The 24,529-nt window shown below is 38.4% G+C and overlaps 1 protein-coding gene across 1 annotated transcript in view; it reads right to left on the bottom strand.

Moving 5' to 3' along the window:
* Positions 1 to 24,529, bottom strand: part of MTX2 (metaxin 2) — a 55,872-nt gene that overhangs the window by 11,702 nt on the left and 19,641 nt on the right. Inside the window, exons 2-4 of the mRNA XM_001515158.5 lie at positions 23,775 to 23,822; positions 22,884 to 22,930; positions 2,331 to 2,403 (exon numbers count right to left, since the gene is read on the bottom strand). Coding sequence (XP_001515208.2) covers positions 2,331 to 2,403; positions 22,884 to 22,930; positions 23,775 to 23,822 — 168 coding nt within the window. The remainder of the gene's footprint in view (positions 1 to 2,330; positions 2,404 to 22,883; positions 22,931 to 23,774; positions 23,823 to 24,529) is intronic.

Raw genomic sequence — 24,529 nt, 5'->3', positions numbered from 1 at the left:
ATTTAAGACATATGTTAGAAAACTGCCATATAATTCCAGGACTGAAAATCCCTCTTTCCTCCACCTTTCCATAAATGAAAACTATCTAAGAGTGAAGAGCTGGAACTTTGGAATCTTTTAAAGCATCTCATATGAAATGTACCTCATCATCATTTGGGCACCAAACTTGAATGGGCTATTCCTGGTGGGAAATGAAGTCCTACACATGTGTGTGTGCACATATACCACACGTGCACAAATGACCTTGCTCATGGCAGAACTATTGCTAATGTTTGCATTAATCCATGTATTAAATCCATTTGCCCATATAATTGGGGCTATAAAAGGGAAACCTCCACCTTGCATTGAAGGATCAGAAATGGCATATTCCCTTTGTACCTCCAAAGGCACAACTCTCTTTATCCTCCCTCAGATTTCTGAGATCAGCTAGTTACCAGGACTGTGCTTGGAAGTTCTGAAATTTAAAATAGGAGATTTCATTTGCTAAAGTCTCAGCCCATCACAGAAGGCTGCTGCCTGGTTAGCTATTTCTGAAATGAAAGCGGGTGTAGGTTTTGCTTCTCTGGTAGAATTTGGGCATATAGCAGTCCCCCAGAGAAGCATCACTGTGTCTGTCTGGAAACACTAATACAGGGTCATAGGTTGAGTGCTCTCATAAGAGAATATCTGGGATCCTAATCTTTATCTGGGCAAAACAAGGCAAGTAAGTTCTACTTTCTACTTTAAGATCTCCCAAACTTTTGAACAAGGTTTTCAAGACCAGGATCCTAAGACAGGTTGTAACGTCATCTTTGAGAGTGAAAAGAAGATAGATACTCAGCCATGCAAGATGGTTTAGGGGGAGTTTTACCTAGGAAATGGTGAGGCCTGGATTCCTTCTTGGCATCCCTTTGTGTCCAATGACCAAATTTACAGAACCTAGATTTAAATGTTTGCTTTCAGCACAACTATCTATATTGGTTTCCAACCATTTTTAATGTTATCTTTCTGGGCAAAATGCCTAAATTCTGTGATAACAAAGGTGGTAATCACAATCCCAGAAAGAGATGCATTTCACAAGCTATAAAAATTTAGTACAATGCAAGTGAAACCTAGAGGACCAGAACCTGATGCTGAACTATGTATGAGCAAATTATTTTCAAAAGAATATTTACAGGTCTATATTCATAGATTTCCAAACAAATTGTATTCAGATCAAATTCTAAACATGTGCGCGTGTGTGATGCTTTGTTCACTTTAGCTCATTTATTGTCATTCTTGGCAAGGGAACAAATTTTAACACCAGTCTTTCCCCAGATGTTATTACAGTGACAGGATGTTATGTGTTTCCCAGAAGACACTGGATATGAGTTTACATCAGCTGGTTTTTGCCAAATAATAATAATAATAATAAATCTGGTATTTGTTAAGTACTTACTATGTGCCAGGCACTGTTCTAAGTGCTGGGTTGGATACAAGCAAATCGGGACAGACATGGTCCTTGTTCCACGTGGGACTCTGTCTCAATCCCCATTTTACAGATGAGGTAACAAGCAGAGAAAGGTTAAGTGACTTGCCCAATGTCACAGAGCAGACAAGTGGCAGAACCAGGATTAGAACCGCTGACCTTCTGACTCCCAGGCCTGTGCTCTATCCACTACGCTATGCAAATGATATATTTAAGTAGAGTTATAAAATGAAAACTCCACCCAATGGAGTTAAAAAATGAAAAGTGATTATAATTTGTCCATTTTTAGAGCACCTATGTGTGTTACTCATTTGTAGATCCTCATTAGATTTTAACCCATTTTGTGTTCAATTGTCAGGCAGATATATTTTTTAAAAATATATGGAGTGATAACAGAGGAAAACACACACACACTTTCTTTCTATCCTTCTCAAGTCATCTCCAAATATAAAGGCAGGATTCAGAGCCAGAAACCCCCAATAATAAATTCCATCTTGACAGAGCCTAGGCTAAATTATTTGTTTTTCAGCCTGTTTCCCCATCCACAACGTCTATTTCAGGGCTACAATAATAAGCACAAAATTTTTGAAGACAGAGTTTTATATAAGGCAAATAGGAGGAACCAAGGAAGACATAGAATATGAAGGAATGAAAAAGATATGGTAGTTACATATTATCCACATTCGGGCAGTCATGTATTCCCCAAAGTTCCACTGGCAATGTAAGCAACCACTTAGGTTAAATGAGAATTTTGTAGCTCCAAATGCTCTGAAGTTTCAGAGAAAGGTTTAAAAATGAATAAAAGATATATTATTTTAGCAAGGCTTGACACAGGTTATGCTAGTTATAATTGCAACAAAACCCCTAATGTTAGCACACTTACCAGATGGAGACATATATTCTGCATTTGCTCTACAAACCACTTTGACACGTAGTTTGCACATTCGCAAAAATGCCTGAAAAATAAAGGAAAAAATGGAACATTGAAATATTTTACAGTATCCTTTGACAGTAAGCAAATGAAGTCAGTCAGTGTCAATTGTATTTATTGAGTATTTACTGTGTGCAGAGCACTGTACTAAGCACTTGGGAGAGTACAATAGAATGATAGACACATTCTCTGCCCATAACGAGCTTACAGTCTAGCATGCCTGACATAAAAATTATTTCTGTAAATATTATAAAATCTAGTAATCTAGGGAGAGATGGTCTATTAATATTTTAAATACCTTGCCAGCTAAAAGAAGCATACATTTGGTGTTTTTTTCCCCAAATTTAAACGAACTGCCATTTTACAGTTAATCAGTACAGGCAGTTAGGCAGATAGAGTAAACCATTTACATTCCAGAGAGACAATGTAAATTACCTACAACTAATTCACTATTATATTTTAATGTTCAATGTATATATTTTTGTGAGAGTACAATTGAGTAAGAGACATGAACATAAGAGACTAACAGACACATGCCATTCACAAATAAAGGAGAAAGAACCAATATTAAGGTTTTTACAGTTATGGGTTATATATACCTTTTGTAATTTGGTTTACATCCCCCATCATTCTTTTGCTCTCTTGGAAGTCATCCTTCCTATGCAAACTAAAAAGGCCTTTCTCTGTTTCTATTTTTCTAGACCTCTCTGCTTTCTTACCTTCTGAATGATCTATCTCATTTGCTGGCTCCTCTTTTTCCCTAACCAACTTTGGGCATCTCCTAAAACATCATAGTTCTTCTCTTCTCCTTCCTTATTCAATCCTGAAAACTTCATCCACCCACAGGTAAATTACCAAATGAACTCCGATTCCCACTGACTCTACCCCTCCCTTCCCAGCAGTATCTCAAGAGGCAATCTCCCACTTCCTCTTAAAATCTATCCCTTTCACTTGCACTTCTAATTCCATCCCTTCACATCCTTATTAAAAGACTTGCCCCCTCCCTTCATCCCTCATTGACAGCTCCCTTCAACTGCACAGTCTTGGATGGATCATTCATACATGGGCATGTTAGAAAGAAGTAGGGAATGATCCTGATCCACTAGGATATACTATCTTTCCCCACTTCCAAAGCATCTAGCACATGTAAACTACCGGTGTTTCAAAATCTTGCTCCAGTCCCACGGTCCATCTTTTACTCTTTTCCCTTTTCCTTCTAGGCACATACATTTCTGAATAGCTTTAACTGGTAATATAAGAGTTCTTGGGTTTCTGTCTTTTATTTTCATAAGTAGGTATGTTCTTTCTAACTCACCAGAGAATCTAGTTTAGTGTGCTATACAAAGTAATGACTAAATGAGTTTTCATCCGAAGTACCTTTGAAGAACATTAATTGATTTGCTGTTCAACCAAATGAGTAAGACTATTCAAATTTTCAAATAATTTCATGAACATAATTTTGTTTTTCTATTTAAAGTAGCCACTACAGAAATGAGTTACTTTATCCTTTTCCAGAGAGAGCGAGAGAGAGAGAGAACGCATGCACTGGTTTTAAGTAGGTCAATCCCTAAGCATAAGATTATTGTTTAAAAACATAACTTCTAAAAATAGCAAGCAGTTTCCAAATAACTTAGCACATTATAAAAGGGAAGTTACCTCCATTTTATGGCTGGGAAGACAGAGAGGAGTTAAATAATTTCATCAAAGGTGGAGTGAGAATTGATGAATTATTACTCAATCAGTGTGGTCCAAAAACAGAAGGGAAAATAGGCCTCGGCCTCCTTCCCAGCATTCTGAGGTGATGAAAGCAGAGTTGGATATGGCCCCAGAAGTAATAATTCACCAGAGGGCAACTCCCTTAGACTCTGGAAGTGAGCCAGAAGCAGGCCAGCCCCTAACAAACAAATGAGCGTGCGTGCGTGCGCGCACACACACACTTTGGACCAGCCCCCCAAACAGACACCCCAACTGCAGTAAGTTGGACTACACTGATCTATGACAGACTCTGCTTGATTGAAAAATGATTTGGTACTCCTGTAACACTGAAATGGCTTTGTTAAAGGTTTTAAAGTACGAATACGGACTGTGTTTTCCTCTTTTTCCTATTTCATTTTCCACCAATGACTTTTTAATCAACAATAAAAGTCACTGGTGATTAGGCATTACATAAACCTAAACGAAGGAATGTAAACAAGTTCACTGAAAACATACCCAAGCTAACTGCTAGAGAATCTGGTTTAGATTTTATTCGTGGCATAAAGGCAGTATAGCACTGCTCATAAAAAACATAATGGTGGCACTAACTTTACTGCATATATTGAAGTATATTCCAAGGAAATTGGAAATATCTTCTACAGGTGCTATTGTACATAGCAAATAAACCTTTTTTAAAAGACTGCTTTTCTGTAACACAAAGTGGGTTTATTTCTAAATTACATTCATTTACTTCTCAACTGTTTTCATGTTCTTCTTGAAAGCTATGGTTTAATTTTGTCCATTTTATCCATACCAATTCCCCTTTTTAGCAGGATACTATATTAACTTCATGCTTCTATGACAAGTCTGCAGTGGATTTTGTAAGGGCTTTGAACAGTTCATTGTTGCTTCAATAATAGACAGTGCCTAAATTACACTGGTATTCATTCATAAAAACATCACAGTAATCATTTCAGAGTCATCAAAACTTTATATTGACATTAAAACTTAAAAGGCATCACTTTTTAGAAGACTACAAACCCAAACTTTCTCATTTGTTTCCTTTTCAAAAAAGGGTTCAAAACATGGTTAACATAGCTATTATTAGTGTAATCCTTTATTCTGAACTAGCATACGATAGGATTCTTTGTCAAATAAAAATGATTTTCTTAGCTCTTGGCCCTGTCATTTACATCATGCCTTCTAACAGGGAGTAGAGCAAATGCCATTCATCAGCACGTTTTACAATCATTAAATAATATTTAAATGTCTTATGGGCCGCTGTATGATAGACACCCTGAAGTGAACTTCTATCATGACAATCACAATACTTACTTTTCATTCTTTTTAAATCCAAAGAAAACCCATTGAATTTTAATTATGGCATCAAAAAGCATCATTCACCCGGTGCTTATGTCATGCTTTGACAGAGCACTTTTCCCCCAAACTAATTAAAATGACTGACAAAGCAAAAGAATTTTAATCAGAAACTTGGCACACCATACCAGAATGATGCTTGATAATGTCAATCAATGCCTAAATCAAAGCTTAAATTAATAGACACTAAAGACATCTGAAAGTGGGTTGGCTAAGATGCACAAAAGTCTGCTCAAATCCATTTGCAACTGCAGGATAGTGCCATCCGCCCTATGTAGACGTTCAATAAATATTAGATGATAATGATGATGATGTTAAAGATCAAAATGCTTCTAATTCAGAACAGGATAAGCAATACCACTCTCTTTCTTTTGATGAACAAGTGCTGAGATATAAAGGGTCTGGTCAATAAGACTATATACAAGGCATTTGAGGATTAATAGGCAACTCCAAACACATTATTTTTTAGAGTAGAAGGTCAAAATATTGGAAAATTTTCAACAAGAGCAAAAAAGGAGGAGAAAAATAAGAAGAGTCAAGGAAGATATGTGGTTTGAATATAATCAATGGTATTTACTGAGCACTTAATCTGTGCAGAGCACTGCACTAAGCAAATTTTGCAGAGGCTAAAATATGGGAAATGTCAGACAAATTAAAAAAATCAAAATATGGATAGCTGATTGGGAGACAGAAGAAGAGAAACAGAGGGAACTAGAATATCAGACCATGTTCTTTGGACTTACTGCAGACACTAAATCATACAATAGCATTATCAGAAGGAGCAATTATCTGACAATGGCAAATATAGCCATGGGATATAGCAAAGAAGATTACCTAAAAATTCTCTTAAGTGGCTGCAAGCAGGGCAAAATTTTATAACATAGAAAACAGGGAATTCATGTAGAAAAGTGACTATTATTGATTAAAAAGAAAAAACTAATTAAGAACATCAGGCTCAACTGGACCCTAACAGAGTGACTCCGTTTCTAGAGGAAGCCAGATTATGATAAAAATTTATAATCCACAGAATCAAATTTTGGGAAAATGTTTTAAAAAGATAAAAAAGAAAAATGTTATGATTTCAAAAAGCAAGAAATATTTCTGATGAGTTTCAAAAGCATCCCAAAATGTATTTCTTGATGTGCCTTTATAAAAGCAGAAAGAAAACAAACCAGTCCTGAAGACAGAAGGAAAAACACAAAAGGCACTGCAAAATCGCAGAGGTGTGTGGATAGGTCAAATGCAGAACTGTTGTCCACTAATTCCCACAGTAACAGGATGAGAGGGCACCTACTGAAGCCTAAAGGCGATAGATTAAAAGCAAGCAAAAGAAAAGATTTCTTCAGTCAGTGAGTGATAACTATATGGAATTTGTTACCAGAGGAAGCTGTGCCGTCCAAAAACATCAACAGGTTCAACAAGAGTTTGAAGAAATTAATGGATAATAGAGCCATAAGGAGATAGAATGTCAGAAATATAGATTAAGTGCTTACTATGTGCATACACTGTACTAAGCATTGGGGGTGGCACAGAATAGGCAGATAATAATTATTATTATGGTATTTGTCAGGTGCTTATTATGTGCCAAGCCCTGTTCTAAGCACTGAGATAGATACAAGGTAATCAGGTTGTCCCATGTGGGTCTCAGAGTCAATCTCCATTTTACAGATGACGTAACTGAGGCCCAGAGAAGAAGTGACTCGCCCAAAGTCACACAGTTGAAAAGTGGTGGAGCCAGGATTAGAACCCACAACCTTTGACTCCCAAGCCCTTGCTCCTCCCACTAAGCCACAATGCTTCTCCAGATCGAACACAGTCCCTGTCCCATACGAGACTCAAAGTCCAAGTAGGAGGGCAAAAAGGCATTAAATCCCTATTATACAGATAAGCAAACTGAAGCTCAGAAAAGTTAAGTAACTTGCCCAAAGTCACAAAGCAGGCAGCTGATCAAGTTGTGATTAGAAACCAGGTCCTTTAACTCCCAGGCCTGTACTCTTTCCACTTAGGTAACACATCCCTAAACATCAGAAAGGATGTCAAGGGCATCAGTCTGGTTGTTCCAAGCACTCTCACTCTTCATTGTAAATTAACCCTTACCTCCTATAGTATGAGTTTTTAGCTGAGGCCAGGTATCATATGAAAACAGGAAAGCATTCCAACTCCTACACTTGCCTGTTGTGTGACCCTAGGTAGGTCTCTTCTCTGTGGCTAAATTTCATCATCTGCAAAATGGGGATACAATACTTGTTCTCCCTCCTTCTTGGACTGTGAGTCTCATGAGGGCCAGGGACTGAATCCAGCCTGATTACTTCCACACAGTAGAAAACTTGGCACACAGTGAGCATAATTAAGTATACAGTAAGCATTTAATACATACCACAATTATTACCAAAAGGATCTATTCATTGATGATTGCTTGCTCTCAGTGGGATGAGGAGAGACTTACTTCCCTGAAGCACTCCGTTGGAATGTCTGGACTGGTTACGCTTATAAGTGAGGTAAAGTATCAAATGTTACGAACTGCATCCCTAGGGCTGGGGTAACCAAGGATAAGGTATCAAACAATGCATGTTGAACCCCTACAGTGGGTATTTTTTTTTTTTAGAATGGAGGGTAAAAATACTGGAAAATTTTCAACAAGAGCAAGAAAGGAGAAAAGTAAGAAAAGTCAGGGAAAATGTGGTTTGAATATTATCAGTGGTATTTATTGAGCACTTAATCTGTGCAGAGCACTGCACTAAGCAGTACTGTAACCTGGGATAAGATAGCAAACACCACAAGCTGTGCCCAGGGGTGGAAGTAAAAATAAAAAAATTCTGGCCCGCACTCATGACATAATGTTTCACCGGGCTCTCAGAATGACAGGGCGGCACCCCATCCCCTCTTTGGTCTCCACCTGCCGGGCTGGGGACAGAAGCCCCCCAGGAAGGAATCCTTATTTACCCATCCCTGCTTTTCCCTCCTGCCCCTGCAACATTTTTCCTGCAGCTAGTTAGGGGCACCAGCCCACAGTACGGGTTGCATGAGGGCTATAGGCCTGGACTGGCCTCCCCTGCTTGGACAGGAGGTTCCTTTCTTCTTCTCCTCACTTGCATCATTGACTCCTCCCTGAAACAACTCCCAACTCCCACCTAAACATTCCAGGGGCAGAGGCTGCAGGAGGGCAGAGAGAGAAGGTGGGAGGCCACCAAAGCTTCCTTCACCCAGGGAACGGGGTTGCGGGAAGAGGTCAGGGAAAAGGCAATGGAGAGGTGCCTCACAGCGCAACCCTGCCTGCCTAATGGCATTACCTTCAGCTGCCTCCCCAGCAATGCTCTCTCCCACCTCTGAGAGAGGGACTTGAGGGGAGGAATGAACACTGCCTGGGGTGGGGGTGACAGGAAACTGAGTGCAGTGCTGTTAGAAGTGATGGCTTGGGCGACTGGCCCCTCTCCAGCACCAACCCATTCAGCCAGCCAGCCAGCCAGTCAACCTTCTTAACTGCTGCCTTGCCGAGGTACCCAGTCTGGTGTCTCTCCCATATCAAAGGCTTGCAGGGATCACCACTGAGGAGAGAGGATGCACCAGTGCCTCTGAGCTGGCTATGCCCCGCATCCCCCTTAACCCTGTGCTCTGTGTTCCCCACCCAAATCTGTAAAGTTACCTGCAGCTGCAGTGAAGCCAGAACAGCCATCCCATCTCTCAATTTCTTAACAGTCTTTTTCCAGTGCTCTCTAGTCTACTTCCACCTCTAGTTATTAGTCACAGAAGCAGTATAATTCAGAGTGATATTTAAAGTCAGTGAAGTTGAAAGCTACAAATGCAAAGCTTGATTGTCTGTTTATGAAATCACTTACCTAGTGTTTTGTCACATGGACTGCCCAAGATCTGCTTGAGGAAGTGGCCTAAAATATTTAACTGATATAAACCCCAAATTATATCATCTCAGCCCCTTTTACACAGGTATGGGTTAAACAGAGAGCTCTCTCATATGGAAAATTTTTTATAGTTACGTTCTGCGGGGTAAAACAGAGTAGAAAAGTGGGAGTCAAAGCAGCACATCTCAATGAGGCTTTTTCCAAAGTTCCGCCTGAGGAAAACACCACTCTTCCCCAGAGGGGTCAGGGAGTTCTTCCACTCTTGGCAATCTAAGGTCTAATCCCAAAGATTTCTGGGAGGCAAAATCAGCTGCTTTGTCCCTGGATTTTGCAGTATTTTCTTGCCCTTCCTTTCTTGAAATGATCTTGCCAACCTTCTGGCCAGCCCTGTTTGAAATGGTACTAAAGGACACTGACTACGCTGTCACTTAACCATTTAACAGTTGTATCCCTGAGTTGGTCTTAAGTCAGAGTAGAGTATCGAACAGAGTTGTAGTTCTCAGGTGCTTATATCAATCAATCAGATTTACTGGGCACTTACTATGTGCAGAGCACTAGACTGAGTACTCGGGAAAGTACAATATATCAGAATCAATACACACATTCCCTGCCTACAACGAGCTTTGAGGGGTAGACCAACATCAATTTAAATAAAATTACAGATATGTACATTAAGGCTATGGGGTTAAAGAAGGGGTGAATAAAGGGTGCAAACCCTAGTGCACGGGGGATGCAGAAGGGAATGGGAGAAGAAAAAATGAAGACATAGTGGGAGAAGGCCTCTTGGAGATGTGCTTTTAAAAAGTGTTTGAAAGTGGGGACAGTGAACATCTGTCGGATATGAAGAGGGAAGGAGTTCCAGGAGAGAGGCAGAACATGGCTGAAGGGTCAGGGGCAAGACAGGCAAAGTCGAGGTACAGTGAATAGATTGACACTAGAGAGTGAAGGTGTGCGGGCTGGGTTGCAGTAGAAAATCAGAGAAGTAAGGTAGAAGGGGGCAAGTAATAATAATAATGTTAGTATTTGTTAAGCGCTTACTATGTGCCGAGCACTGTTCTAAGCGCTGGGGTAGACACAGGGGAATCAGGTTGTCCCACATGGGGCTCACAGTCTTAATCCCCATTTTACAGATGAGGGAACTGAGGCACAGAGAAGTTAAGTGACTTGCCCACAGTCACACAGCCGACAAGTGGCAGAGCTGGGATTCAAACTCATGAGCCCTGACTCCAAAGCCCGTGCTCTTTCCACTGAGCCACACTGCTTCTCAGGCAAGGAGACTGAGTGCTCTGAGGCCTATGGTAAGGAGTTTCTGTTTATTGCAGAGGTGGATGAGCAACCATTAGAGGTTCTTGAGGAGTGGGGAAAACATGGACTGAATGGTTTTGTACAAAAATGATCCAGACAGCAGAGTATGGACTGAAGTGGGAAGAAACAAGGAGGCAGAGAGGTCAACAAGGAGGCTGGTGCATTAAAAGGCGGGATAGGATGTTATATTCTGGGGTAGATGAAAACCTGGGTATGCCTATATGTTCCCCAAGTGTACTGTGTGCAATGATCTACACACAGTAGACCCTCACTAATTGAACTGAAGTCAGTACTCATTTGCAAGGCTGTTCGAAATCTATTATCAATAGCTAAAAATTCCAAAAAATTGGAAGGTAATATAATCATAAACAAACTGTTGGAAAATATAATCTATCAATTAACAAGTTTGTATAATTAAAAGAACAAAATACATACTTAGACCTTAATAGATTGTTTAGTACAGTATATCAGAAAGCCACACATAAAGGACATTGATTTTTAAAAATGTCTTTAGATGAGCAGAAAAGCAATAGTGTGAAATATTGGGTTGGTTTAACTGGTCTTGCAGATCTTGTTCTACTTTACTATGTTAGTGATAAACTCCCACTAATAGTGGCAGAAAAATGTAAAAATCACAACTGAGAGATTAGAAACATGGGCAGAAAATAAAATAAGCCTGAAAATGAAAAAGGACAATCACTAATAGGAAAGCAATCTCAAACAATTGAATGGCCACAGGAACCTTGAAAGAGATAAGGTCTAGAAAGACTTAGGTGTGAGTGTGAACTGCAGATTGAATTTGCAATGCAAAGTTACTGCCAGAAAGAGAAATGCTGTTATGATCTGCATATAAATAGGCACCTATGTCTGCATCTGCATGAGGTAATTCCAAGCTTTAAAAAATAATCCTAAACCTCCTCTTTCTTAATGATGCAGACATGTCCGATTCCCTTGTCTCAAACCAAGAGAGGATCTGCAAACAACAAGAAATTTGATCTTCATTTTTTGGGATCAGCACCAAGCTGTGGTGTTGGACTGAAGCACGTGTGAATTTATAACTATGTGATAGTAGAAGTGGTATATATTAAGTGGTTACTACATGGCTGCACGGAACCACTTGCCTAGTGGATGGAGGTTGTTTATTTTGTACTCCCAGGATAGTCTAGAATGCTTCTGACCTCATCCCTGAGCCTGGCAGCTATGTCCAGTAGCTTTGCAATAATGGAATAGCCCAGCCTACTGGATGGAAATAGGCCTCCTATCCAAAACTTTTGCCCGAACATTATTTCTATATTTTATGATCCTCAAAGGTAGGAATCTTCTCTTTCACTTTTATTGTCCTCACCCACATGTACAACACAGTGGAAGTGCTTGATAAATACTACTGAATACTAGTTTCGGCTTTAGTCACTTCTGTGCCAAAAAGCTGTAGAAGTGGAAATGCAGAGAAGAAAAATAATTGAGCAGATTTAATTTGAGATGAAACCAGGTTAAATAGCAAATAACAGTGGACAGAAACTTAAAAAAACCAATTATTAAAATTCAGTATGCCTACTGTGTATTGAACATTATACTAAGAACTTGGGAGCATAAAACAGAATTAGTAGATGTGATTTTTTTAATTGATATTTAAGTGCCAACTATTAACACACACCCTCAGCCCCACATGTACATACCTATAATTTATTTACACTAATGTCTGTCTTCCCTTCTAGACTATAAACTCCTTGTGGGCAGGGAATGTGTCTGTTATACTGTACCTCTCAAGTGCTTAGTACAGTGCTCTGCACACAGTAAACACTCAATACACAGTAAACACTCAATACACAGTAAACACTCAATACAGTTGATTGATATGCCGGGTACGGCATATAAGCACTGAGGTATATACAGGTTAATCAGGTTGGACACAGTCCCTGTCCCACATCAGGTGACAAAGCAGACAAGTGACAGAGTTGGTACCAGAACCAGGTTCTTCTGACTCCCAGGCCATTATTCTACCCAGTTCACAACCTAGCTGGAGCTCAGTATAGACCATAGTGGGGTGGGATTTCACCAGATCATTTTAATGGTCTCTCACAGTAAATCCAACATTGTCCTTTACTTACAGAAAACTGCCTAAAATAGATATCATTTCATTGTTTAACTAGTCTAGAATAGAAAAATGGTATGTGGCTTAACATTTAAAAAATAAAATTGCCCACAGTTCCCCCCCATCCACTACTGGGGCTCCAGATCCAATCAATCAATCAAGCATATTTATTGAGCGCTTACTGTGTGCAGATCCCTGACCTAAGCTATTGGGAGAGGACAATCTAACAGAGTTGATAGACAAGTCTCCTGCACACAAACTTACAATCTAGAGGGGGAGAAAGACATTAATATAAACTATGGACATAAGTTGCAGATATAATAAACTGTGGCTATAATAAATAAATTACAGCTATACACAGATCTTTTCCCTCTAAACTTGTAATGTAGGCATTATATCCTCTTCCTCCACTGCCTCAACTTTTTAAACCTTAGAATGCTAGTTGTTGCTTGACCAAAGGGTGCCCCGGCCTGGAATGGTGAGGTCAGTTCTCTTCTGGAAGTGATGTACAGTTAGTTTTCTCATTGCCTTTGAATCTTCTTTAACTGAATTGCATCCTTTTATTTATTTCCCTAGGTGCTTGTTTTGCCCAACTTCTTCCCTCCTATGAGCCACCTGTGAGCCAAGGATCAGGTCCAAAGCAGTAACTTTTGTCACTTTCCCCAGTGCTCAGTATGGTTGTAAGGGCTTTCTAAATGTCAAAGTAAAATAAGGTTTGTAGGAAGTAGTGCTGCCCTCATTAATGGAAAAATACTAATGATCTTTCCGCCTTATTTTGGTGATATCCCAATGGTAGATCTCAATATTCAAATATTGGAATTGTCATCATCAGGGTTGTATGAGACCCCTCCAGTTACGGAGAAGACAGGCCCAGGTGAAGATTAAATGCATGAGCTGAGACAGAAGCCCCAACATAGCCCTGTTTCCCAGAGAAGCAGTACTACTGGAAAGGTACCCTGAGGAGCAGCAGAAGCTTCAAGAGAAAAGAAGGGAAACAACAATAAGGCAGTGGTAGCAAGACAGGCTAACCAGTATTTCCAAGGAGGTTCCCAATGGAGGTGGTATGCCAACTCAACTGGCCAATAGCAGGAACGGTGGCAGTGAAGGAATAACATCTGTGGAGTGGAACGGCAACAGGAAGTTAGGGAAAACTAAGCTATGGTGTTCTCCATCCCTGTAGCTGGCTGATGATTTCCCATGCCAGATGATTTCCCATGCCACATCTTCCCTCCCAAACCCGGTCCTCTCCCAGATTTCTCTATCACCGTGGATGGCACGACCATCCTTCCCGTCTCTCAGGCCCGCAATCTCGGTGTCATCCTTGACTCGTCTCTCTCGTTCACCCCACACATCCTATCCGTTACCAAGACCTGCCGGTTTCACCTATACAATATCGCCAAGATCTGCCCTTTCCTCTTCACCCAAATGGCTACCTTACTGCTACGGGCTCTCGTTATATCCCGGCTAGACTACTGTGTCAGCCTTCTCTCTGACCTCCCTTCCTCCTCTCTCGCCCCGCTCCGGTCTATTCTTCACTCCGCTGCCCGGCTCATCTTCCTGCAGAAACGATCTGGGCATGTCACTCCCCTTCTTAAACAACTCCAGTGGTTGCCTATCAACCTCTGCTCCAAACAAAAACTCCTCACTCTAGGCTTCAAGGCTCTATATCACCTTGTCCCTTCCTACCTCTCCTCCCTTCTCTCTTTCTACCACCCACCCCGCACGCTCCGCTCCTCTGCCGCCCACCTCCTCACTGTCCCTCGGTCTCGCCTATCCCGCCGTCGACCCCCGGGCCAAGTCCTCCCGCGGTCCCGGAACGCCCTCCCTCCTCACCTCCGCCAAACTGATTCTCTTCCCCTCTTCAAAACCCTACTTAAAACTCACCTCCTCCAAGAGGCCTTCCCAGACTGAGCTCCTCTTCTCCCTCTAGTCCCTCTGCCACCCCCCCTTCACCTCTTCGCAGCTAAACCCTCTTTTTCCCCTTTTCCCTCTGCTCCTCCACCTCTCCCTTCCCCTCCCCACAGCACTGTACTCGTCCGCTCAACTGTATATATTTCCATTACCCTATTTATTTTGTTAATGAATTGTACATCGCCTTGATTCTATTTAGTTGCCATTGTTTTTACGAGATGTTCTTCCCCTTGACTCTATTTACTGCCATTGTTCTTGTCTGTCCATCTCCCCCGATTAGACTGTAAGCCTGTCAAACAGCAGGGACTGTCTCTATCTGTTGCCGACTTGTTCATCCCAAGCGCTTAGTACAGTGCTCTGCATATAGTAAGCGCTCAATAAATACTATTGAATAAGATCTGCACTGGGTATTTCAGTCAGACAGTGGCAACAGTAGCTACAGCTGCAGTCACTTTTCTTTCACTTATTTTTTCCTGTCAGTATGGCTGCTATGGTTCGCTCCTCACCGAGGACATCTATAGAAATAAATACATGCTCTCTATTTCCCCTGTCTCCTATGTCATTGACCATTTTACTGGCTCTCATGTTCCCATGAAGCACAGTCCTTCTGTTGCTAGAGTATAAGCAACAAATCCTTCTCTTACTGAATCCAAGAAATAGTCTGCATCTACTGAAAACCAAAGTACCGAATCTGAATGTGATATTCACAGACCACACTCTGATTCATGAGAACCATACTCAGTAAACTTAAAAACAGATCATCTTTACTGGGTGAGCCATTTTAGTGGGTTAACATGGCTTCCCAATGGATATAAATGCCATATTAGAAGTTAGCCACCACTCTAAATATAAGAAAACTATTAAAAAATTCTGATACAGCAGATCTTAAGTACTCTTCTGAGATACTCATCTTTTCAGTTTATAATTACATCTGAAGTATTATGAGTAATAGCTCACTAAAATATTTTAAAGTATATACAATGTCATTGAGGAGGTGCACAGTGAAAGTGTTTTTGTATTTTCATTCATATGCTGTTTCACCAGAATACAAAGAGAAATCTGTGAGGACAACTAAAGAATTATTCTCCACCTTATTGAAGAGACATGTTTTAAAATTAAAAACCACGAACAAATCTATCTATGAAATAATTCATTTTTATATCAAACAGCTGCAGACCCTGTAATTGAAATAATATGTCTAAGGTTACAAATGAAAAGTGTTAGGTATCATTCTTAGAATGACATATTTAGTTCCTAATCCAGTTATGGTAATGGCCACATTTGTAGTTTAACATAAATTAAGACCATAATTATATTTGTGACTATTTTAAACAAAATAACAAATTCCTTTGTACCTGTGAATGTAATTTATAGCAAAGCCAGGTTCATTTTCCAAACCAATCTATTTCACACTGCTGCAGAACACTGCTATAATGACATAATGTAATTCTTGTTGTAGAATGTTGAAAGAGTAGATTCACTGGTAGCACAGAGAAGGTTTTGAAGATAAATGAAGATGCTATTCATTCAGGGGTAATTTCATCTTAGAACTATATGAAAGATGTTTCGCTCACATGTGGTAGCTGTATGGCCTAGGATTTAAGTGTATTTTCAGCTAAAATGTAATGCCGCTAGATCGATTATGTTGATACTGTATATCTAATAATGAAGAATTCTAGCCCTTTTCTGTTTAAAAAATGGACTGTCATTTTTTCATTTCACTACTGGATCTTTATTCTGTTTACAGCAACAAATTAAAATTCAGCTTGCTGTTTACTTTTTAAACAAAAAAAACACTATATAGTACGCATTCTCACAAATCTATAAGAACTATTTACCTCAAAAAGTAACAAACATTTATTCGTATTAGAAACCATCTAACTTAGCAAACAAATTGAAACATAAAAGATTTGCTCTATTTATTATTAAATTACTAGGTCTAATAGGTACCAGTTCCAGTAATATAGGGAGCAAATTGGTGGCTTCTGCAGCTCATTTATGATTAATGTACCTATAACTTGGAAAAATATTTTAAATACAAAACATCTAAAGCCTAAGAATTTAAAAAATATTGAGTCTGATATAAATGTGAAGAGACTCTAAGCCCGTCAATGGGCAGGGATTGTCTCTATCTGCTGCCGAACTGTACATTCCAAGCGCTTAGTACAGTGCTCTGCACATAGTAAGCGCTCAATAAATACTATTGAATGAATGGTATTTTTTTTTTTTATCTATTAAAATCTACATGCATCTTAAACACTTAAGCACTGATCCAGGATGAGTTATTTTTTAAATGACATTTTATATTTTTATAATTTTAAATCACGGTCTATATACTTGGTTCGTGGATAATGTATATAAATCACAAAATGCTTCATTACTTTAGGCATAATCAGAACAACATAATAAAAGTGACTCAGTCAGACTTAAAGAATCTAAATAAGGGAATTACTTGAATCAATCAGCAGTCTCCCTTATCTCTAGGTAAATTTGCTATACATCCTCCCCTCCATAAAACAAGCTAAATACAGTGGGTTTAATATACTTCAATTCAAGCTCCAGGTCTAAGAGTGAGGAAGTCAAAAATGAAATACAATCTCTATAACCATAATGGTAGTAAGAGCCTAAGCAGATGGCTAATTCTTTGCCACTGGGAAAGTACCATCGAAATATTTGTGTTCTCCACCTCAAGCTACCCAACAGACCCAAGTAAAGAACAGTCAATCCCACGTTAACAACCACAATCAGCTTTCATCTTTAAGGATATTTTTAAATTGAGTCATATTCATTTTTCAGACTCACATCCATAAAGGTTCTTAGAAGTTGGTTAAAAAAAAAAGATGTTTTACTATATACTACTTGCACCATCTATAGCTAACAGCACAGCTGCAAGCCTTAGAAACTTCACAAACATACTTTACCACAATATTTACACAGGAATTCATCCAGCTAATGTATAAATTTATCAGAAACTCTACAAATATTTCCACCAGAAGTAGAAAATCCATGCTCTAGTTCAGGTGCTAACTGGTTTCCTCTGGAAGTAATGAATTCATGGAACTGACTGTACATTGTAAATAGTTTCTGACCAAAACTAAAGTAAATTTCTTTAACCTCTCCCATTCTAAATGTCTCTGCTATTACTTTTCCATCTGTGGAGATTTAGTGCTAGTATACCACATTGTTCTGTAGCTGAGGATTCAGGGAGTCACAAATTTAAAAGAGCTGCCCATCAGTCCAACCACCAGTAATTGGAAGTACCCAATATTCAAGAGCCATTAAGACAACCATTTGACCAGCATTTAATAGGTCAACAAAAAGGCGCAATTTGCTGAAAGGGAAAAGCAGGGCTCAGTTATTCATTTATTGGCAGGTCTGACATGCTCATGCCTATGCATTAATATGTTTCATTAAAATGCTGACTTTCAAAAATTTTGTAACTGACTCACAAACCAATCCAAAGTTTGTTCTGTTGACTTCTCCCTTTTTGGTTTGGAGCCAAGTGAATTGGCTGAATGTGATGCCGCCTTTCTCCTAAAGTTTACCCAACCTGACTATAATATTTTCTCCATGCAGCATTCTAGTAATTGACATCAGTTTGTGAAACTAGACTCCAGCTTCTGGCAATATATTACACTTTCCTTTACGCTTATTGGCTTGGGAATAAAAGTATATGTCCTTCTGCCACATGCAAATCCTTACTAACATTATTGCTCAACCCCAAAATGAATTTACAATAAAACAAAATTGGAATTTCCTAGCTCCAAAATGACAGTATAAAATGTTACTAAGACATTAAAACAACTGTCATGTTATGCACTTTTAATCTATCATAATTTTCTTAGACTATGTTCAAATTTCCTTAATTCTGTACAAATGGTTCAGAAATGCATACACCGTTGTTAAAAAACAATACAAGACCACAATCTTACCAATTAATTCAACACTAAATGAAGCAAGATTTCCAATTCTAAAAATAAATATAATCAATCATACTTTAATATCCTTTTTGCTACATATTGGATATACAGGGAAATACTATTCCTACTATTAAACTAAATATGTTGGTCACATCAGAAGAAATATTAAATTCTAAAACATTTCTGTCGATTATTAGTTTCCAGTTAACATGAGTATAGTTTCAACATAAGAGTGGCTGACCCATATACATTTTTATTCATATTGACAAAACACATTTCTACTAATGAAATTTATTTTATGATTAGCTTTCATTGATTTGAAGCAAATGCTTATATCATCATTCTTTCAAATTGGGTAAATTACTAACCTGTTTTGGGATAGACAAGCTCTATCTCCATTTCCCCCTTCTACCCACTTTCTGGCTGGTTTCTTAGCACCTTCATCAGAAAGTGGGATTATTAGTCAATGGTAATTTATTGAATGAGCTTTTACTCTGTGCAGCATACTGAACTAAAAGCTTGGGAGAGTACAATACAGTAGAATTGGTAAATACAACCTCTACCTTCAAGTAACTGAAGATAACCCAATTTTGCCACTTGTTAGGACTGTGGTAACAAGTTTGATGGCTGAAACGATCCAAACTATTGGTTAAAATGAGATTTTTAGGAAATTGACCTGGGCTACAGAGAATAAAGATTGCATGGAGAAGAGGGTACATTAGAGAGAGAGCAATCTTAATGAATTTTGCAGAAGCTGCTCCTGTGGAAATGCTAAATATATGGAACCCTATTTGTTGTAACAGACTGTTGGGATTGATCATTCGTACTTACTGAGCCCTTACTGTGAGCAGAGCACTGTAGTAACTGCTTGAAAGAGTACAATATAACACAGTTGGTAGACATATTCCCTGCCCCAAAGGAGCTTACAGTCCAGAGGAAATTAACCTGTGGAGTTTTTGTTGGTTCACACATCTCTGGAAATTGGGAAGTATGCATTTTATAAACTGAGAAATGTCCTGAGAAAACAGGAATTAGGCCAGTCTTTTGGGAACAGTTAAAGAGAGGACAATTTACAGTTGGCTAAGTGAGCTAGTGTCATTCACTCACTACTCAGTGTGGTCACAATTTGGTCACATAATCGTACTGAGTAGTACAACACTTTAGCTCACCCTTCTAACGTAAATCAGAGTCCAGAGTGAAAGCCTGATATAGTCCAGAGCCACTATCATTGTTGCCCTACTTGACAATGGGTTTAAACCAAGGTTCTTAGTCTTTCCCCTTCACAGGATACCTGTGAATTTCAATAAAGCCAGGTTAAAAGCAAGATTTTTTCCACAAACATCAAAAGTACTAAGGCTTGGATCATTTGACAGAAATTACGTTTTTCTTCCCTCTATCTTCCCTATAATTCCCCCCAAAAAATGTTATCGTAAAAATGTTAAAATTTTCAACACCATTTTTAATTAGCACTTCAATTTAATGTAAACTCTCATTTTAATGAAGTTTCAAAGGTAAGAGGCTAATGCAAGAGAAATGAGCAGATGACAGACTAACAAGCCACTCCCTCCCCTCTCCCCCCAGAACTAATCGACTGTCCAAACCAACCAAAAGCAACACCAAATAGACCCCCTACTGGACTAACCCCTGACAGACCCCAAGCCCAAGACAAATCATGAGTGAACAACCAAAACCAATCTGAACTAACAGATTCACTGTGTCACTGCGACATTTACGAAGAGTGAAAGTCTCCCACTCCCAAAGAGAAAGGAGAGCTAGGAAAGAGCCAAAAATGGGGGATACCTCTGCTAATCCTTTGACATACTTGAAATGTATGCCCTCTGAATACAGTTGAGACCACTGGCTTAAATCAGTAAAAATGATGGTGCTGGAGCAGGGGAAAGGTTCCCCCTACTCCTAACCATTATATATAAAACCAGTAGAGAGTGAGGGAGAAAAAGATTTGAAAAATATTTCTTTTGTACTGTTCACCAAGAGTGGGTAAGAAGGAGTTACACAGCCTGTATATACTAGGAAAGAGGACAGAATGGGTATATTGCACTGGACATAAGCACTTAACATTATATACAAGGTGGGAATAATGGAAGTGTGCACTGGGGGAAGGAGGGACTGACAAAGAGGAGGTTTGAAGGAACCAGGTTTATGTGAGAATAATAGGCCAGGAAAGGAGCTCTCCATATTTTTCCCCCTTTCAACCATCATAAAAATAATAACTTATGGCATTTGTTAAATGCTTACTATGTGCTAAGTACTGTACTAAATACTGGGGTAGATACAAGGTAATTAGGTCAGATAAAGACTCACAAAAGTGCCTTTTAACAAAAGAGCTGGCTATTAGTTTTACAGGTGGAATACGGAGTCTATGTGGTAAATGGAACTTAACTTTCCTGATGGTTGAACTGGCAGACTATTAAAATGCTTGAGGCTTGATCATCTTGTACCTTCTAAAAAAAATAATCAAGTATTTTATGGATGCCTGTCATATTGTTTTGATCAGTTTTGTATATCACAAATGCAAAGCTCTACTGTTTCTTCTTAAACTGATGCTGTTCCACTATATAGAAGAAAATTGCTCCATAAAGTTTAAATCAGATATCTGAAAAAGTCACATTTATAGTCATGGCTACTATCAGCTGTCAAGTCAAAGAATATTGAAGAAAAACAAGAATTTTTAATATATTCTGGTTAATTTATCATCTAAGTGACATGTGTAGGATAACAATGAAACTGAAATGGTCAAGCAAAATACCATATTAAAAAGAAAGAAATCTTTTTTTTTTTCTTTGTTTTAAACTGCTACCTTGACAGGAGGAAATTCATGAGTAGCAGAAAAATAAGGATTTCTGGAGTTAGAAGTGAACACTGAGATCAAGTGATCAACCATTCAATAAAATTGCTTATTTCTCTCCACTTCAGGGGATGATTTAAAGCAGAAAAACAAAAAACAGAGGTAAAACAATGACATCTGGTTTTGTGGGTGTTTTTTAATAAACAGACGGTTTTCTAAATAAACAAAAAGTTTTATTCATCTATCACCTGCAAACTAATATTGTATTGCCAGAAACTTAACCCATAGGATCCCAGTATTTTCTAGGCTACTGATGCATGTCTCAAAAATATCTGCAGAATTGAAAAAAATAATATCCGTTACAGGTACATAAAACTAAAGTGTATTCCTACACTAAGCAATTACTTTATAATGGCATTCATCAGGTAACCTACAATATTTAGCAAACTATATTTCCTAAAACTATGAAATGCAAATCACCCCAGTAATTTTTAGGAGAGATTTAAAATATTAAAAACAATTAGGTGTCAATTAGCACTGCTGTTTGAAGAATACATTTTTAGAAATAAACACATTATTCTGCACATAAATTCATGAAGACAAAAATGAAAGAGTAAACTACAACACTTTAAATCCATATAAAGAAATAAAGGTTGATTAGAAATAAGCACAAGGCTTTTAGAAGGAAGGAGAAATGAAGGGCTAATCCTTTAACCTTAGATTCCGGTCATCTCTTGGTCATGCCAGAACATTATTTTTTTTGTTAAAAATCAAACTACTTGGATCAAGTACAGAGAATCCAAAATATTGTATTACCTGCCTCACAGTTTAAGTGCCTAATTAATGTGCTTATTCACCCACAAGAAGTTTTGAACAAAGGACCAAAATATAATGATGATGATGGCATTTGTTAAGTGCTTACTATGTGCAAAGCACTGTTCCAAGCTCTGGTTTCTCTTTCTAAAGTGAAATTAGGAGTTGATGTTTCTAGAAAATGAGATCCTAAATACATACCAAATAGCTACTGCCTTGGCTAGGTAGTGCGGGGAGGTGTATAGGATAAGGAGGAATGGCTTTGGAAAGAACATGCCTGCTTCAAGGTTCTTCGATGGATTAAATGGTGTTGAGCAGGTCCATAACAAGAAAGTCAAAACTGAGTTAACTGAATTGCTTATAAATTTTAGAAGTTGTTACCAAATACGTTTGCAATTACACATGCATTAAAATTCTATTACTTCGGCTTCCCAAAAATCTAACAAGAGAAACAAAACAATTGTTGATTTGAGAGAGATGGTCTTTATAAATCTGGAGAGTGACATTCAATATGCAAATTATAATTTTGATCAGCAAAATATGCAGGAAATGGCCCAGCTTTATAAAGCTGCACTGCAGTTTGGAAATAAACCACAACTACAGTAACTCACCTAATCATGCCTATTTAGAAGAAACTTATAATTTCTAAAATACCACAAAATCTGGAAGTCAACCCCAATTTTTAAATGAAGCAGAGAAGCAAACATCTCCATTTTAAAAAATATTTACCTGAACTGCAAGAGAGGATGCATTGTCAGAGAGAAGTATTTGTTCCCCTGTGTAAAGACAATGAAAGAAACAACATTTAGGAAGAGGTGGTTGTTAAATTGGTCTAATTTAGCAATTGAATGAATGGAAAGTATTTCAGGAATATCTTGTCTAGAGCCGCTCAATTTTATTTCATCATTTATACAGAAGTAAAATTTGCATTGAAAACATTCATGATTCAGGATTTCTGGATACTTGTGCCCTAATTGATATTAAGTAAAACAGTAGCACATCACAACTCCTCTAGCGAAAAGTAAAAGCATTTGGAATCGTATAAAAGCTTGCAGTTAATATTGCACTGTGTGTCTAGCTCTGTCACACAAAAGAAAGATGACAAGTTCGCTGCAATAAAAATTCCATGCTTAGAAGACTAGGGCTGCTGCCTATTAGTCTTCATTACTTTGCAGTCTTCTGACAACTGTAGCAGGCTGCTGAGCCCCAAATGGGGTCCATAATGTGATCTGATGATATATGAAGAGCTGCTAAAGGGAGCCTGAACCATCCTAGCCTATACATTTTAACAGTTCCTTTTTACTGAGAGCCCACTTTACCACAAGACTTCAAGAATCTGCTGCCTCAGCTATTGGTGCAGTAAATCTGCCAACTGTGCCTGCAACCACATCATTTTACACTGCCTACAGCAGCCAATATAATGAGTCAATAATAAACCAGGGACCTTATAGGCCATGAATAGCCAGTTTATATTGGCAAATGCAAGTTTAGCTAAAATCTTTTGGACAAATAATACCTGGGAATCCCTTTTCAAACATTTTGTAATATATAACACTAAATTTCTAAAATTATTGTCAAAACAAAGCCATTGTTAATTAAGAGAAAAAAAATCAATCTTACCCTTCAGTTGCTGATACAGTGAGGCATTTTCAGGCCATGGTTCCGCAGCTGTAGAAAGAAAAAAATTTATAACTAAGCAAGCTGGCCAATGACAATAAACAATAAACTGAATAACTGGATTGTTGCCTTCAATACAGACTTAAAATTATAAGGCAACTGCCAGGGTTGAAAACCCTAAATTAAGCCTATGTTAAATACAGGAAACTTTCAGGGGCACTTTTTCCAAAAGGAAAGATGGACTGGAGGAAAATATATACTTATATATACACACAAGTATATAGTTATAGTTACAGTTATACACATACAAAAATGTATCTATATAGAGATTTTAGATAATGCTAGGTATAGATATATATACATACACATATATCTTGCCTTCAAAAACAAGGGATGTCGTAGTAGTAATGACAGCATTTATTAAGAATTTACCATGTGCAGTAATACATCTTAAATTCAAACAATTTTGCACAGAACTATTAGTCACAAAATTATAGCTGTAGGCTCTTTCAGAAGCAGATGTGTCTACAAAGAGACAAATGCATTTTGTATTGGCTGTATTTTGGTCTGCACATCTTTCCCAAATGTCATAAGCAGGTTGGCTACTGAAATTCAGAAGACTCTTGCTGCAGTTTTCTGAAAGATTTCACTGGCCTACCTACTCCCCAATACAAAATGAGTTAAGTAGAGGGGCATGATGGAGAAACACACAACCAACAAAATGAAACACAGCTGGTAGAGCTAATTTTAGGCCTGAA

The sequence above is a fragment of the Ornithorhynchus anatinus genome, chromosome 9 (assembly GCF_004115215.2).
Source record: "Ornithorhynchus anatinus isolate Pmale09 chromosome 9, mOrnAna1.pri.v4, whole genome shotgun sequence".
In the NCBI taxonomy this organism is placed as follows: Eukaryota; Metazoa; Chordata; class Mammalia; order Monotremata; family Ornithorhynchidae; genus Ornithorhynchus; species Ornithorhynchus anatinus.
Note: the sequence above shows the minus strand (reverse complement) of the source record. Positions and strands in the feature narration are given on the sequence as shown.